General features: G+C 39.6%; 1 protein-coding gene across 13 annotated transcripts in view; it reads right to left on the reverse strand.

Moving 5' to 3' along the window:
* Positions 1 to 16278, reverse strand: part of ROBO2 (roundabout guidance receptor 2) — a 1416559-nt gene that overhangs the window by 1178483 nt on the left and 221798 nt on the right. For 5 of the 13 annotated variants that reach the window (XM_042456983.1, XM_042456973.1, XM_042456982.1 and 2 more), the window contains exon 1: positions 13185 to 13456. The exons of 1 other annotated variant lie outside the window; for it this stretch is intronic. In XM_042456983.1, the coding sequence (XP_042312917.1) occupies positions 13185 to 13308 (124 nt within the window). In that variant the 5' untranslated portion in view covers positions 13309 to 13456. Of the gene's footprint in view, positions 1 to 13184; positions 13458 to 16278 lie in introns of those variants that run through there. 7 more of the 13 variants (XM_042456981.1, XM_042456970.1, XM_042456980.1 and 4 more) reach the window with 2 other exon arrangements.

The raw sequence follows: 16278 nt of genomic DNA on the forward strand, positions 1-16278 counted from the left end.
AGGCCCATCTCATCCATTTCATTCATTTTTGCCTTATAGGGAAGCATTCCAAATTTGTGTAACAGCAGTGGAAAGAAATCTGGTGAAACATCAGGAAGAAACTCTTCTAGAAAGAACATGACCACATAACCTGAAATCCCCCCAAAAAAACTCAGGTCCTAAACTTTCTTTTCTTAATTCAGGGGCAGGAATTGTGTGGCCTTCTAGATTTTGTTGAATTCCAACTCCCAGCAGTCATAGCCAGCACAGCTAATAATAAGGGATGCTGGAAGTTGTAGTTCAACAACAGCTGAAAGGTCACACAGTTCCCACTACTATCCCATATACATCCAGCAGGAATGTAAACTTAAACCAACTGATATTTTGGAATATAATACTAAACATATGTGTACATGCATGTGTGTGTGTGTGTGTGTGTGCGCGCACATGTGTGAATGCGCGCGCGCACACACACACACACAGAGTATTTTGGAAAACAGTTGAAAATGCATCCACACTTTTAAAAAAAGGGCAGTGAATATATTTTGTGCAACAAGAAGACTCCATCCTTTGGATAAAAAGTGATTAAGGATATTTTAATGAATGGCTTATAGAAGATAATTTATAATATGCACTTGGTACACATGAACAAAATTAATTCTCAATGGAATGACACTGTTCAAACACTAAAACAGTTGCACAAACTGACAGAGAATGAGAAACATTTATAATGTGGAGCCTATGGCTACATTCTTTCTTTACTCTGCCTATGGCTACATTCTTTCTTTACTATGAGTAGCTCTTTACTTTTCCATGGGTAAACATATGAAACATACATGACAAAAGTGCAAATCTAATAGTTGTTTATAGTCTGCAGCAAAGCTGTGCACTCACAAAACACTTTTGAATCTGCCACTCTGAAAGGTAGAACTACACAATATTTTCCTCTCCCCCAAAAAGCCTGCTTCAATCAAAATTAAGCACCGTAATTCCATTGATTTCATCATGGGAACATATGCTATGTCACATTGGAGATTATCACATGGAGGAGGCAAGTGTCTTTCTCCTGTGATTAAATTGCCATTAAATCCTATTAATACCACGATCAGGAGGAAGATTATCACATCCCTGCACACTTCTCCCATTCTTGTCCCGTTTGTAAAAAATAATGGAGGTGTCATTTTGTATTAATGGTAGTTTCAATTAATACCAAATGATTCCTCCATTACTGTTTACAAACAGGACAAGAATGGGAGAAGCACACATACCATTGCATACCAAGTGATTTGCAGCTTTTACACATAATAAACTGAACTGAAATTACTCAAAATACAAACCATCATAACTTTGCCAAATTATAATGTTTCAGTCGAAACCCATTGAGGGCCATCATTCATTACCAGAAAGTAACAAGCATTAGCCTCTTGGTCATATCTCTCACATGGAAGAGGATTAGAAATCTAATCAGGCAATCAGAAAAGAAAGCATATGCACAGAAAGAGTTACAATGCTAAGTATAAGCGAAAGCTTTAGAAAGGAAAATGTAACCAATTAGTGGAACATGATTTTGAGGACATGCTCAGCAAATCAATATCTATATAAAGTCAATAAAACTCAGTGTCTCAGACATTCAGAATTCTAAAAGAATTCTTCAGAGTAAGGCTGGCTTTTCACATGTTGTAATTGTCACAGTGAATTTGGTTGATTTGGGGATATTGGGAACACAGAAATCTACCACAGACATGCTTTTGTCATACACACAAAAGCCACAGGGCTGCTTTATAATGGCCTTTGACTACCTTACTAGAAAAAAAGTTCATTTCACACATGAAGTGGTATGAAGCATATGGTGCATCATGCAACTCCCATGTACCATTAACATGGAAAGTCCATGTGCCATGCTCATTTATTTATTTATTTATTTATACCCAGAATTCCATAGCTCTGAGCCATGACAGTTAAACTTTGGTTGAACTGCAATAATTCTACAGTATAGAATTACTGTTTTATATGCACCTTGGGCCTACTCATGGCAGCTTGCAACATTTAAAAAAATAAACTAATATTACACCTAAAAACCCAATATTAACATATTATTGAACAAGTTATCACAGTAAACAGAAGAATGTTGCTTGCATCTATACTGTAGAATTATTGCAGTTCAATAAAAGTTTAACTGTCATGGTTCAGAAATATGGAATTATGGAATTTGTAAGCGGTCTGCCGCCGCCGCCGGTTAGTCCGCAGGGGAGCCGGAGCCTTCACATGGCGCGGCTCCCATGCAGACTGAAAAAGAAGCTCCAAAATGGAGCTTCTTTTGGAGTCGCGTTTGCGACGTAGCGAGGCGCCAGAGGTGCACTCGCTACGTCACAAAGGACGCGACGCGTACGGACGCTCAGCGTCCGATACGCAAAGATGGCGCCGGCCATGTAGAAGGGCCAGCGCCATCTTGTACGGACAGAGTCCGTATTAGGCTCAGGGGCATCTAGAAGAGACTCCCCTTTTTTAAAATGGGACGTCCTCCGGACGTCCCAAATGCCGGTTTGTAACCGGCCGTAGTTTTGTAAAATATTTAGTCTTCTCTGTTAGAGACCTCTGGTACCCACGACAAACTGCAAATCCCAGGATTCGATAGAATGGAACCATGACAGTTAAAGCTAGGTCAAATTTTATCAATTCTGCCGTGTGGCAGCAGGTCATGAAACAGTTTATAATAACTGTGAAAACACACCAGGGAAAGGAAGAACTTTTCAAAGTCTCCCTCCCCTTTGCAAAATTTATTTTATTGGTTTGTATACAATTCATGTGGTTACTGTATATTCTAACACCCAGTAACCACTTCCATCATAAATCACTGTACAGTATTTCAATTTAACAGCAGCCAGCTAGTGTCTTATATATTTGTTTTGCATTTTGGGGATTTGGCTGCATTCACAATCCTGCCCCTATCCCTCATATGTGGCTCTGGTTTGGAAGACTTGCTCAAGCCATACATAGCAAATTACATGAGCATTCTTGTGTTGTCTAATCCCACATCAACCACCATACTGTGAAAAAGTACCCAAGCACCTTCAGATAAATTAGGATTCTTTTGCCTGCAAGCTTGATTAATATACCCCTACCCAGTTGTGCTTTATTGTAGATGGACTTTATTGTAGACAGAGCTTCATTTTACAGGTTCCGGGAAGAAGTCTAGCAGTGTTTGTTTCAGGTCACATGGTTTCTTCTACCAGTTTTAAAAGCCCATACCTAATTCCTTCAGGCATATTGAATTAGAGATAGACTGTCCCAGACCTTCAGAGTTCCATTACCCAAAGTGTCTGGGCCCTTGCCCATGACAATAGTGCTGATGCAATAGAACCATTTTCTTGAGCCATTTTGCTGGCAACTCTCCTGCTGAAGATGGGGTGAAAGCATGCCCGCTTAGTGTGGCATCCTTTGTACCAAACTTAGCTAATAAGAACTATCTATAGAAACTGGCTATAAGTGACATATTAATTAAAAGTGGCATTTCATAATGGACCTGTGGGTAAAAGCATCTTTTGGACTGAGAAGAGTAATGAAGACATAATAGAAAGTGTTTTATTACTGATAATTTGTATCTCGTTTTTTCAAGATTGAACAGTCCAGATAAAGTTTCCCTTCCTTCATGAAAGAAGCTTTTCCTAGAGGTGTTTGCAAATGGCTTTTGAAAGATATAATGTTCTACTTAAGTAATTATCAGATAATACCTTGAAGTGTTAAAAGTCTAAAATCAATGGTATTTATCAGCCAACATTAACCGCTGCCCAAAATTACTACAGTGGAGGAAACAAAATATCTGCTTTTCTTTCATAAGCCATTTGAGTACTTACACAAGTTAGTTCATAATCCAGAAACTCTGATCTCTTAGAACAGTTAATGGGCAATTTTCATGTGTTCATTCTATTTGTAGTACTAATTAAGAAACTTTAGTTTTGCCTGCTGATTCACTAATGCTGACAATACTTCACAACTCTTTCAAAGCTTCACATTTATTCTTTCATAATGAATTTTCATGGCTTCTAATTAAGCATTTTCCCCTCAGAATTACCAATATAATTTCTGACAAGTAGTTTCCAACAAGCACTGAAGGAAACTTTGACCAAATGAATCTAGTGAAGTTGCCACTCAAATGTGATAAAGAACTATAATATGGGGTGGTTGATCCTGTAAATTTTACCATCAAATATAACATGAGTCAAGAAAGAAAAGAATAATGCTAGAAATTGTTAGGGCACTGGAGCAGAAAACATAAGGTGAGGGTCAAGACAATACTAGATGGGGATGTGAATTGATAAAGGAGATATTAAGATGCAGTGGAAGGAAAGTTTTCATTCTAAGAAGCCATGAAGGGAAAGGCAGTTTTAATGGAAAAAGAAGCTTTCTCATTATTTCTGATGACCAAGGGCAGTAAAATCCATAAAGGCAATAGAGATATGTATAGGCTGCTTTTTGAACCCATGTGTGTGGCTAAGATTGTGACCCAAGGCCTCTGCTTTGCATATTCTAAGTGGTGGAAATGTAATCTTCCCGACCACCATCTTAAGGGGAGAGAAGCAGGCAAGAAACAACAGGCCTCTGCCTGCCAAGTAGAAGAGCCCTCCTCCCGACCACCATCTTGAGGGGAGAGAAGCAGAGTCATGATGTGTTATGTATTGTTAATCTGATATTGGAAACCGCTTTGATCGTCCACGGAAAAGCGGTATACAAATAAAGCTTATTATTATTATTATTATTATTATTATTAATCCTATATGGAGATACAGCAGGAGTGGATTTTGGTGTTTATAATAAATAACAACACAGGTTCCAACCATGCAGCAATGTCTGAAAAACATTAGATGCTGTCTGAACATGTGTTTATTTTATTTATTCATTCATTAAAGTGTTTATCTCTCACACCACAATATAAAATCTTGTATTAATGGTGTACCAAATTGCTATCATTTTGCAACATAAAGGGGGGCTCAGTTTCAATATACTGGCAAATATCAAAGATTTGTTGAAAATATCACAGAGCAAACCATCACAGTGACCTACTATCTTTCTCATCTGTTACAATCTTCCTCAGTTGCTGAAAAAAATTACACAAAACAAGAAGAAAATTGTTACTTATTTCTCAGCATCCTAATATCTTATTATGCAAGGAAACAGTTAGATATTTTCAGAGTTCTAAAAAACTATGTCCTTCAAAAATGTAAATTATTTTTTTTTTCATTTATAATGTTTGATCTGTGCCCAGAAGACTTTTGTTGCATGTGTGCATTTGTGGGCTTTTAAAAAAATAATAATACAAAAGTCAGAAGAGGAATGGTATTAACAAACCTTGAAATCTGGTTTCCAGTTTAAAGTAAACCAAGAAGGAAGTTTAATCACCCTTTTAAAGCTTTTTGTTGTCTGTGTTATAAAACCTTCTTAAAAACTTTTATCATAGTGTGTTATTTTGAGTCAAAGGGGAGGGGGGAGAGAAGAAAATTTAGCTAATTGTAATTCCAGGTTTTACTTTTAGGCACCATTTCATCCCCAGTGATAGGTTATAAATCTCAAAGCAACAAAGATAAATATTTTAAAATGTCACTCTGAACTATAAAATATTTGATGTTGTGTTCAGAAGAAAAACATAAGCCAAGATCCAAGATTCAAAAGGCTACAAGGGTCTTCTGCATATTTTGGGATTTTCAGCTACTCTCCTCCTCCTTCAATATCTCCTATCTGATAAAACAAAATAACAACATGTTCTTGAAGGCTGAGGTGGGGGGTAACTTGGGGTTCCCAGAGAAGCTATCCCCATTGTGTCAGGGGCCAGATGCATACATAAATCTTTCTGGAATATTTCCAGGTTATTGTGGAATGCATGTGGAGCACTGATTTGCAGCTGACAATACAAGGCCTGATAAGACAAGGCTTCCAGTTGTGTGAACATGTGTAACTCTGTTCCTTTGAATGTGGTTACAACTTCTTTTCAGACTTTTTGTATCTACATGAAAGGATGGAAGGCCAGAACTAGCAAATGAATCCTTACCCCCCTCTACATTCTTATAAAAATGAAAGCCATACTATGGATGCAGTTGCATGTATATGCTGCAAAGACCCATGAACATCCTTTCATCCTTCCACAGAGCTCTGTGATTGGAAGTGAAAAGGAAACCCAGGTAAAGTTATTCCCTAGTTGGAAGCAGAGCTGTCAGTCCCAAAACTATACTACCCGCTCTAGCCCCATACCTCTCCTTCTAGTCCATAGAAGGTGGGGGGGAATGTATCCATTTACAGAAGTGGTTAAGACACTGACTCTATTGATTGCAAGATCGACAGGTTGGCAGTTCAAGGCCTGGGTGCCACATGATGGAGTAAGCTACCATCACTAGTCCCAGCTTCTGCCAACCTAGCAGTTCGAAAGCATGCAAATGGAAGAAAATAAATAAGTACCACTCCGGAGGGAAGGTAAACAGCATTCTATGAAATCATGCTGGCAACATAATCACAGAGTAGTCTCTGACAATGCTGGCTCTTCGGCTTAGTAACAGAGATGACCACCGCCCCTATGGTCAGACACAACTTGACAACCTTGTCAATGGGGAATACATTTACCTTTACCTTTACCTTTACTTACTTTCCTAGTACATTGAACCATGGAATATTCATATTTGTGACAGTGTGAAGTACTTGAATATCAACTGTCTATAAAAAAATAATTCAAAGCAGATTTTGATTTTTTAAAAAATAAAACAGATGGAATTGTTCATGAAGATGATTGGCTTTGGAAAGTATACCCAACCCATATGTATTTTGAAGATTTCATAAATAGTGGTTTACAATGTGTAAGCTAATTATTCCCCAAGAAGCTGGGTACTCATTTTAGCAACCTGGGAAGGATGCCAGGCTGAGTCGACCCTGGAGCCCCTGGATGGAATCGAGGAGCTCACAACCTTGTGACTGCGAGTGAGTGACTGCAGTACCTGCATTTAACCACTGCATCTAATCATGGGACAGGTCATGTTCACTCTCAATTAGCTGTAGTTCATGAGACAGAACTGGGCCCACCATAAGGGAGAGTGAGGCAGATGCTGCAGGCAGCAAATTTTTGGCAAAAAGACTAGTAAACAAATTGTTATTTAATTTTTGGTTAGTGAGTATTTTACTTTAAGGAAGGGGGTTAGGTGTCTGTGAGAGGGTGGAGGAGGGGGAGTAATCGGGTTGGGGTCCCGCCCAGAAAGAAGACGTGCTGCAGGACCCAGCAGGAGCCCTGGAGGAGGAAGAGACTCCGGGAGGGGGTGAATCAGCTGTGCCTAGGCCAAGAGGCGAGGGGGGGGCGTGGCCCCAGGATAGAAAAGGGGAAGCGGAGCAAGAGAGGGGGGAGGAGGAAGATAGAGGCGTGTCGGGTACTGTGTGGCGGCCGGAGGAAACAGGCTACGAGGGAGACATAGAGGCAAGGGTGAGCGAGGCCTTGGCGGCCGAATTCAACCGACTCCACTTTAGGGGTCATAGGTTTAGCCCAGGGAGGCAGTTTGAGGGTCGCGCACCGAGTGAGAGGAATTGGCCGGTGCATCCCACGGGAGGCGACTCGGAGCCATATCAAGCCCGCCCAGTTATTCTTCCGGGGCCTAGATTGGTGTGGGACATTCGAGGAAGGTGTTGGCCCTTGGGTAGTCGAGGCAACCCCAACCCACGCCAAGAGAATACCGGAGACGTAGAGGACGACGGAACCACGGAGCCCTAAGCCACGTGGCCTCACCCGGACATTGGGTTTGTTTAGAGGACTTTAGTTTCGGTTTTGGAGAAGGCGGTGACGGGAAACAACTTCAGGTTTATTATTCAGTTGGTGTGTTCTGATTAAAGTTACTTGCAGCATATTTTGGCTTGGCTGTTCTTCATGGAACCTATGGGACCACCGCCTCCCCCTCCTGAGGGAACTAGGGGCCTGGCAACAGTGTCTGCTCCAAGCACTCAAAAAGCATGCTCGGTCTTGACCATGTTTGGGTGGGGGAATCCATTTGTTGCTTTGCATCAGTCAGCCAAATGTCTTTCCCCAGCTCTGTCAACAGGAGTATGGAGTAATTATTCCTTAGTCTTTGGGCAAAGGAAGAAAGACACTTCCATGATTATTTTAGTTGGATAAAACAATAAAAAATTACTGCAGAGGTAATGTGAAAGTAAGCCATTGCTGTTTCAAAGGGCAACTATTAATTCAATATTTCCGTTTTAAATAAATGGAAAGACTAATTGGCTTGCCAGAAATTCTGAATACTGCAGAACATAGCTACTAAATTGGAGCTGGAAAAAGGTTACAAGATTCTTACTGTGAAAGAGCACCCAGAAAATTTCATTGAAACTTCTGGATGCTAATGAATATGTACAAAACTTGATCTTAAATTGGAAAATGTTGGCCTTTAAAAAGGACACTTTTCTTTTTTCTTTTCTTTCTTTTCTGTTCAGTGTAGGAGTAATAACACTATGTACCAACTTGTCTTTCATTGTTCTCTGACTACTGAAATTCTATCTCTTTCACATTTTTACCCTTCACCGAACAACAATAACTACAACTTCTTCTCCTCTTCCTCCTTCTCTTTTATTAAATTTAATAAACTTCATATAGTACACATTCCACTTCTGTAACATAATGCACTTTCTACAAAACTATGCAATCTTGCATTTATATATTTGTACCTATACTGGCCTCAGAAATTACATGTATGGAAGGATCTGAAAATTTAATTAAGAAATAGTCACATCTTGAAAGGCAATAATGTCATAAATTAGGAGCCAATTATGGTCCTGGGTGGATGAAGGAATACCAGCTCATAAACACATTATCACTTTGCATCGTATTCATGAATTTATATGTGCCTGTTCTTGTCCATTTCTTGCACTTTTTCAGACTTTGGATCAGAAGATACAGTACCTACATATGTTCAGATATGCATGCAGAGAGCCCTCTTCACAGACAGTATATGGCATTTGGAATTAGCATTAGAAGGTGCAGCTCCAGTCATCCCATTTCTATTTTTATAGTGCACATTAAACACACTAATTATAGATTAGTTTTCCACTCAACATTACTGCTATTTGAAAGTTACCTGATTGTATTATCTGTGAATAGCTTCAATTCTCCTCATGCTATTTGGCCTCCATTTTCCATGTCTTTCCTTTGTCTGTATGCACAGGCATGTCCCTATAGTGATAGATCCATATCTTTTTCCAGTCTACATGGTTATCATTACTGCTTTATGTAAATATTGGGAGGTGAAGGAGACTGTACCAAAAAAAAAAAAAAAAAAGTAATAGATTATCATTTTTACTGGTTATTCTGATGATAAGTTATTTATATGGGTTATCATGATCTGTCTGAAAATCAGAAAGATACCCCTAAACTCAAATATGCATACATATATGTTTATAAGGGTCAGACTTAAACTTCACATATTGTGCAGTTCTCCACATTGAGAGATTCCAGACAATGCCTCTAAGATAGTGGTTCCCAACCTGCGTGTCGGGACCCCTTTGGGGGTTGAATGACTCTTTCATGGGGTTGCCTAAGGCCATTGGAAAACACCTATTTAATTACAGTTATGAAGTAGCAATGAGAATAATTTCATGGGTTTGGGTCACCACGACATGAGGAACTGTATTAAAGGGTCACGACATTAGGAAGGTTGGGAGCCACTGCTCTAAGACATCTTCATTTTAAAAAATATATATATATGGACACTACATTTATCAGAATTCCTTGATGTAATTCACATCAATAAGCACACTGGATACAATATACTTATATGGAGCATCTTCTGTGTCAAAGGAATCTTTCTGGCATGACCTTATCAGCAAAAGAGCTCATATAGTGTGGTTTCTTCATTCACAGTTCTGTAACATCAGACGCCAACTCACATGGGAGGACTTGTGATGCTTTTTGGTGCCAGTACTGCTGATCCCATAAGCTAGGGCAAAGCTTGTGTGTGAAGGAATCATTTCATGGTGTCTTTCCATATGCACTGGAGACTCTGGTATTATTGGAGAGCCATGGGGAGCACATATGCCACAGTAACTCCCATGAAACCGAGAATCATTTTATCTCTTCAGTTCTTGTTGTATCAGAAAAGTCTTTGCCGTTTTTTCTCTCCCTTAAACCAAATGCATTTTGAATCAGCAAAACTAAGCTAAATTTTGGAAGTGTCATTTAATTGATTGGCTATTTGCACCTAATTAGCTACATCAGCATTTGTTTATATATACACTTGTAACAACTTCTTTCATAAATGCATATGTACACTGGAAACCATTCATGAATGAATGGTAGCTTATGGTTTGCAAGTGGTACTATGACTGTAGACTGATTGATACTACATGCCTTGTTATGGGTCTGTTAATGAGGCATTCTCCTTAACAGTAATGTCCTTTAGAAAAACATTCAAAGACTTGATACAACTCCTTTTCAACAACAATAATTAACATCAAGATTCTGCGCACTTGGTTATTATCATGTATCACTGATCTATAGGATTCTTGAGAAGAAAGCATACATTGAGAACAAAAGAATAGCCTGTGAGTGGTAAACAAGCTGCACCTGGCACTACTGGAAGATTCAATAACCTGCTGAGATGTAAAGAACCAAGAAGAAAGTGTACACAATAGATATAAGAAGTAAATCTTTAGTGTGCAAAGTGAACAAACTTGGGTGAGGTCCATTGGCACCTGTGGAGCTCTAAATATTGGAATGTGGCCTATACATTTAGATGTGAGAGTGAACAATGCAATGCCAATGTCATGCTTTCAAGAGCTCAACAGTTCCCTGGATTTCTACAGCCATTTGACTATTATAGAGAAAGATATGCTTTGAATGAGGTATACCAGCACCCATTCTTTTCCCTCCCCCCTCTCTCTTTTATGAATCTGATGTAGTCATCATAGTCTGGTAACTGAGGCTCACATAACTGCTGAAGACTGCATTGTGCTTCTGAACTCACTATTACAAAGTAATATTAAGCAGTAGTATAGACAGGAGAAACAATATTGGTTTCATGCCTGAGAATCACTATTTGTAATAAATTATCCTGTCCCAATGTCTACACCTGTCAGTCTTGTTCATGACAGTCATCCTATGCAAAAGCTGTCATTTTCAGTAATCATCACAAACATCCACAATGTAACAACAACAATAGCAGCTTCATTTATATTCTGTTTCATACCACCTACGCAGTTTCGAAGCAGTTTACAACTGTAAGCTAACTGCCTCCAATAAGCTGGGTATTCATTTTAGCGACCTCAGAATGATACAGGGTGAGTTGACCCTGAGCCCCTGGCTGGTATTGAACTCACAACACTGTGGTTTGTGAGTGAGTGGCTCAGTACAGACATTGAACCACTGTTCCACCAGGACTCCTCACAACACACAATATGTTATTGGCATATAGTGACTCCACCCCCACCCACAATAAGAAGCAGCTCTGCTGAACACAAACTCAGCAGGAATGTTGACTATGCTTTCCATCTATCCACAGCAATCAAGTAACCATTGAGAAATGTATGTCCATTTATGAGCTTTACCAGCAATTAGTGACCAAAAAGAAAGAGGGCCTGTTTCATGGTATGGAGACACTGAGAAGCTGTGCACTCATGCAGCATATAGTTGCTAAAAGGCACATATCTCTATTTGGTTAGCATAATATGGCTTGCACAATAACTATAGGCCTGTGCACTGACTCAGTTTCATATAACTAGCACATCACAAACCACATTATCTCTCCATTAGTTCCTCCTTGACAGTGACAGGCAGGGGACACAGCAGGTACTTTTGTACAGGTCTCAACATAAGATTGGGGGAAGCATCTGTCACAAGCTGGTCAGCTGTGTGCACCTGCCATAACTTTATGTGAAATGAAGTAAGAATAGGTAGAGATCCATATTCAATTGGCTACCTTACGCTTTACACATTTCAGCTAATTTCCTGCTGAAACCTTTCCCTTGAAGATAAAGCACGTGGATGGTTTGTAAAGTCTTTCATACAATGAGAGGAGGAGAGAAGGATGGAATGGGAGTCTCCTGCTGAGATGTTGCAATGAATTATTAAAACTTCTTCTTAATGTTGATGTTACTCTTTAACCTCAGATCACAACACTGACAGAGGAAGAAAACGGAAAGTGCTATTAAAGCAGAGATCAGCTCTAGAGGAACACAAATCCTGGGGTGCATCTGATCAACAATATCAAGTCATAACTGGAGGAGAAAGGTGGGAAGAAGATGCACCATCTATGACAGTCACATCTTTCAAATAATTGATGCCCTGTCATGAACCCTCACTACTTCACTAGTCCACTGGGCATTATACTTTTCATGTAATTGCCTTTTTCTTCATTAACACATATTACTTTCAAGAAGCAAACCAAACTGAATTTTAAGAAAATAGACATATAGTGAACTGTACATAGCACAGGTAGCATTAATATCTTCTTGAGTTATGAGCTTGGAACAAAGATTGCAGCTTTCAGAAAACCATTAAGTAGGTTTTCACCCCTTCTTAGCACAGCAAAAAGAAATTCAATAAAGTTAATGCAATTTATCTTTATTAACACATCAACACTGATATAGTCAGCCAACCCATTAGTAATGCTGGCATTGCATTTCTGTAACAGGCATATGCTGAAAAATGCCTGTCCAATAAATTCATAAGGTATACTAACAATGATGTACACTGAACAGGTCGAAGTACCCTTTATTGTTTCTGTTGTTGAATAAAACAGGTGAATCTTAGGAGGCAATAGTGCCTTTAAAGACAACACAGCTACAACATCTGTACCCTCCCCCTTATCTCTCCCCCCACCACACTCCAATCTCTATTCCAAAATGAACAATCAGTGCTCTCAGTCTTGAGCACCCTAATTTCTAAATCACCTGTTCAGACCTGTGTTTCCAGATACTCCAAGACCCTCATGCATGCTTGCTATTATTTAAATCAATAGTTCTCATCCCCCCCACACACACCTTTTCTCAAAATGACAGCTTTACACAGGAAAATGTAGAGGCAACACATCACATTCAAATCCATTTGCAGTCAGAATTGGTTCCAAATTAAGAGCAATTAAGACCTCAGTCATTTCATAAAAGCACATTTACTACCCAGACGTCAAATAAGAACCATCCACATATTTCAAGGTTTCCAATCAGCATCCCCTTATAAAACTTTTATCACTTACCACCCTTCCAGTGTTTCCCTTTGGTCCTACTTAGCTTGCTGAGAGTTGGTCCACAGAAGAGCAACATCAAAATAAAAAGAAGTTCAAGCACCGTAATTTCCCTCCGTCTTTCTGATGATAGCATTTCCACAAGTTATTCTCCACAATTTCTCCCCCTTACATCTTTTCCTTCACTTTCTCCATTCACTATTTGCTTAGGAAGGAGTCATTAATCATTGAAAAATCAGTACAAGGAGCAGCATTGCCATTCTGAAGTAATATCTAGTGAAGTAGCCCTGAGGAACGCCACATTTCTTTCTGATCCAGCTTCTCCCACACACACCATGCAGCCAGTACTGCTCTTGCTGTTGCTCTTGCTGCTGCTGCTGCTGCTGCTACTATAAAAGCTATAAAAGAATTTCTTGCTCCTCACTTTGGCTTCAGTGGGAATATATCCCTCAGCTTTCAGTGTGAGTGTGATTGAAAATGATAAAAACAGTAATGCCTGTGTCCAGCAGAAAAGAGAAAAGATGTCAGGATTGTAGGAGGTTGAGAGGAAGAAAAGAAGGGGAAAAAAGAGAGAACAGATGAGAAGCAGTTGTACTGACAGCTTTAAGCCTAGCTGTCTGATCCTAATAGCCGTGCAACCAACCAAATTGCTCTTTTAAGAGTAATAAGGCTTCAGTGAAAGCTGGTGTCACTGCCACTTGGGTAGGTAACACCAGGCTTGAAAATCACCAAGAAAAAAACTGCCTGAGATAACAACTGCCACAGTCCCAATTCAGAATGCTGAGAGCTGTGCAGAGGAATACTGTATGCACAGAGTGTGTTTAATCTCTATTGTGTGGAGGAAATTTCCTGCTTCAGACTGTATAAATGCTCAAGACTTAAACTGCATGTTAGCAATGCTTTACTTCATTCACTGCATGCCTTCAGAAGAAGATTTAATCTTTGTTGCACTAATTATTCATAGATTTGTCTGAAATATTTATGAGATGGAAAAGTCCATGCATGTGGATTTTTTTTTACAAAAAAAGTACAGAGCATGCACACCCAAATGTACACACAGATACTCATACAAAAAATATCCAGGGGTAGCCGTATTGCCCATATAGCAATTCCAGGGGTAGGCGTGTTGCCCATATAGCAATTCTAGTAACAACAAAAATCCATCAAACAGTGATACCTTTATTGGACCAACCAAAATGCACGGTATACATGTTGCAAGCTTATGACGCTTCGCTGGCTTCTTCATCAAGCAAGGTGTTACAAAGCAAACAGGACGGAAAAAATTGAAGATGTTATGTATTGGTCTGCATTTTTCTATTTATCTTAGTTATGATGGTATGGAGGGGCAAATCTTGCAGACTGGTACTTCCTCCTTCTGGTCATGTGGCAACTGGGATATTCTCAAAGTCCAGGAAACATGCCAATCCAGCCCAAATTTAAGAAGAAAAAAAACGTTTTACCTTTCTTGAAGGTAAACTTCAAATAGGAATGTCCCAGTTCACTGGCTGTCTTTGGGATTCTTTAGGATGGTTTTTTTTATTATTCTTTAGGATGTTTTTTGGGATTTCAAGATATCACATTATAGCTGCTACAGGGGAATCCTAAACAGACAGCAGTGGACTGGGACCTTCCTATTTGACTAGGTTGGCAAGTTTTACCTCCACACCACCCAAAGTTTCCCTGATGCAAAAGCATGAAGGCTTCTTGAGAAATCCAGTGTACTCCACCTACAAAAGGGGCCTGTAGCCTCACAAAGGATAGAGACATGTTGAATTCCAAAGGAAGTATCTTTGTGTTGCAAATAGATGTTAACTTTATTGGACTTTGAGAAAATTGAGGCTTTAAACAGTCATTTTCCCAGGAAAGTTGTGCAATTGTGGTGAAGATTTTCACACACATCGTAATTAAAGGGGACTTATTCTGGGAATAACCAGGGAATAACCAGCAACAAATCATTCATGGGATGATTAAACCCCCAATTTCCCCTGATTATCTCTATTTGATAAAATCTTAAGACTCTGAATGATTCAGGTCAAATACCTGCTCGATCATGGAAATCCACTGGGTGATCGTAGGCAAGTCACCTTTCATCAGTCCCAGAGGAAAACAATAGCAAACCCCTCTCAACAAATCATCTGGAAGAAACAGAAGGAGCCCTGGTGGCATAGTGGTTAAATGTTGCTGCTTCAAGCCTGTGCGTTTGATCCCAGGGCACCAAGATTTACTCAGCCTTCCATCCTTTTGTAGGTCAGTAAAATAAATAACCAGCTTGTTTTTTGTTTGTTTGTTTGTTTTGGCTTACAGATTGTAAACTGCTTAGAGAGTGATGAGTTCACTATAGTCATTACCACACGGTGACCTATGCGCTGACATCCAAAAAATGGTTAAAGTGCAGTCACTCCAGAAAAGCAAGCCCATTTGCTAATGGTTATCACACACAAGAGCACAAGGGTTTAAAGGCACATTATTTAGGGTTAGATTTGAATTTGGTAATCAGATGGGTGAGGACAAATCCCCATTGCTTGCTTAGAAATATCTTTTCTGAGCATGCTCCAAACTGTCACTCCCATAAGTGCCCCCCCCCCACATGCCGCAGGGAGGGAGAGGAAAACAGGGAGGGAAGTCTCTTTGCCCCAAAAGCTGTATCAGAGGAAGGCAGAAAAACTACGTAAAACCACAAAGACACACACATAGACACAAGAGTCATGTGGGTCCTATTTCCTCTGAGGCTGAGAGAATGTGACTTTCTCAAGGTCACCCAGTGGGTTTCATGACCAAGCAGGGTTCCTGTCTGTCATCCATCCATCCATCCATCCCTGTCTGTCTATCCGTCATCCGTATCTCTCTCTCTTTCTCTCTCTCTCTCTCTCTGTGTCATCTACCTACCTACCTACCATACCTATCTATCTCTGTCATCTATCTATCTATCATCTATCTATCTATCTATCTATCCACTTACCTATCTATCTCTGTCATCTTTCTATCTTATCCACTTACCTATCTATCTCTGTCTTCTATCTATCTATCTAGCTAGCTATCCACTTGCCTATCTCTCTGTCATCTATCTATCTATCTATCTATCTATCTATCTATCTATCTATCTATC

This window comes from Sceloporus undulatus, chromosome 3 (genome assembly GCF_019175285.1).
Source record: "Sceloporus undulatus isolate JIND9_A2432 ecotype Alabama chromosome 3, SceUnd_v1.1, whole genome shotgun sequence".
Taxonomy (NCBI): domain Eukaryota; kingdom Metazoa; phylum Chordata; class Lepidosauria; order Squamata; family Phrynosomatidae; genus Sceloporus; species Sceloporus undulatus.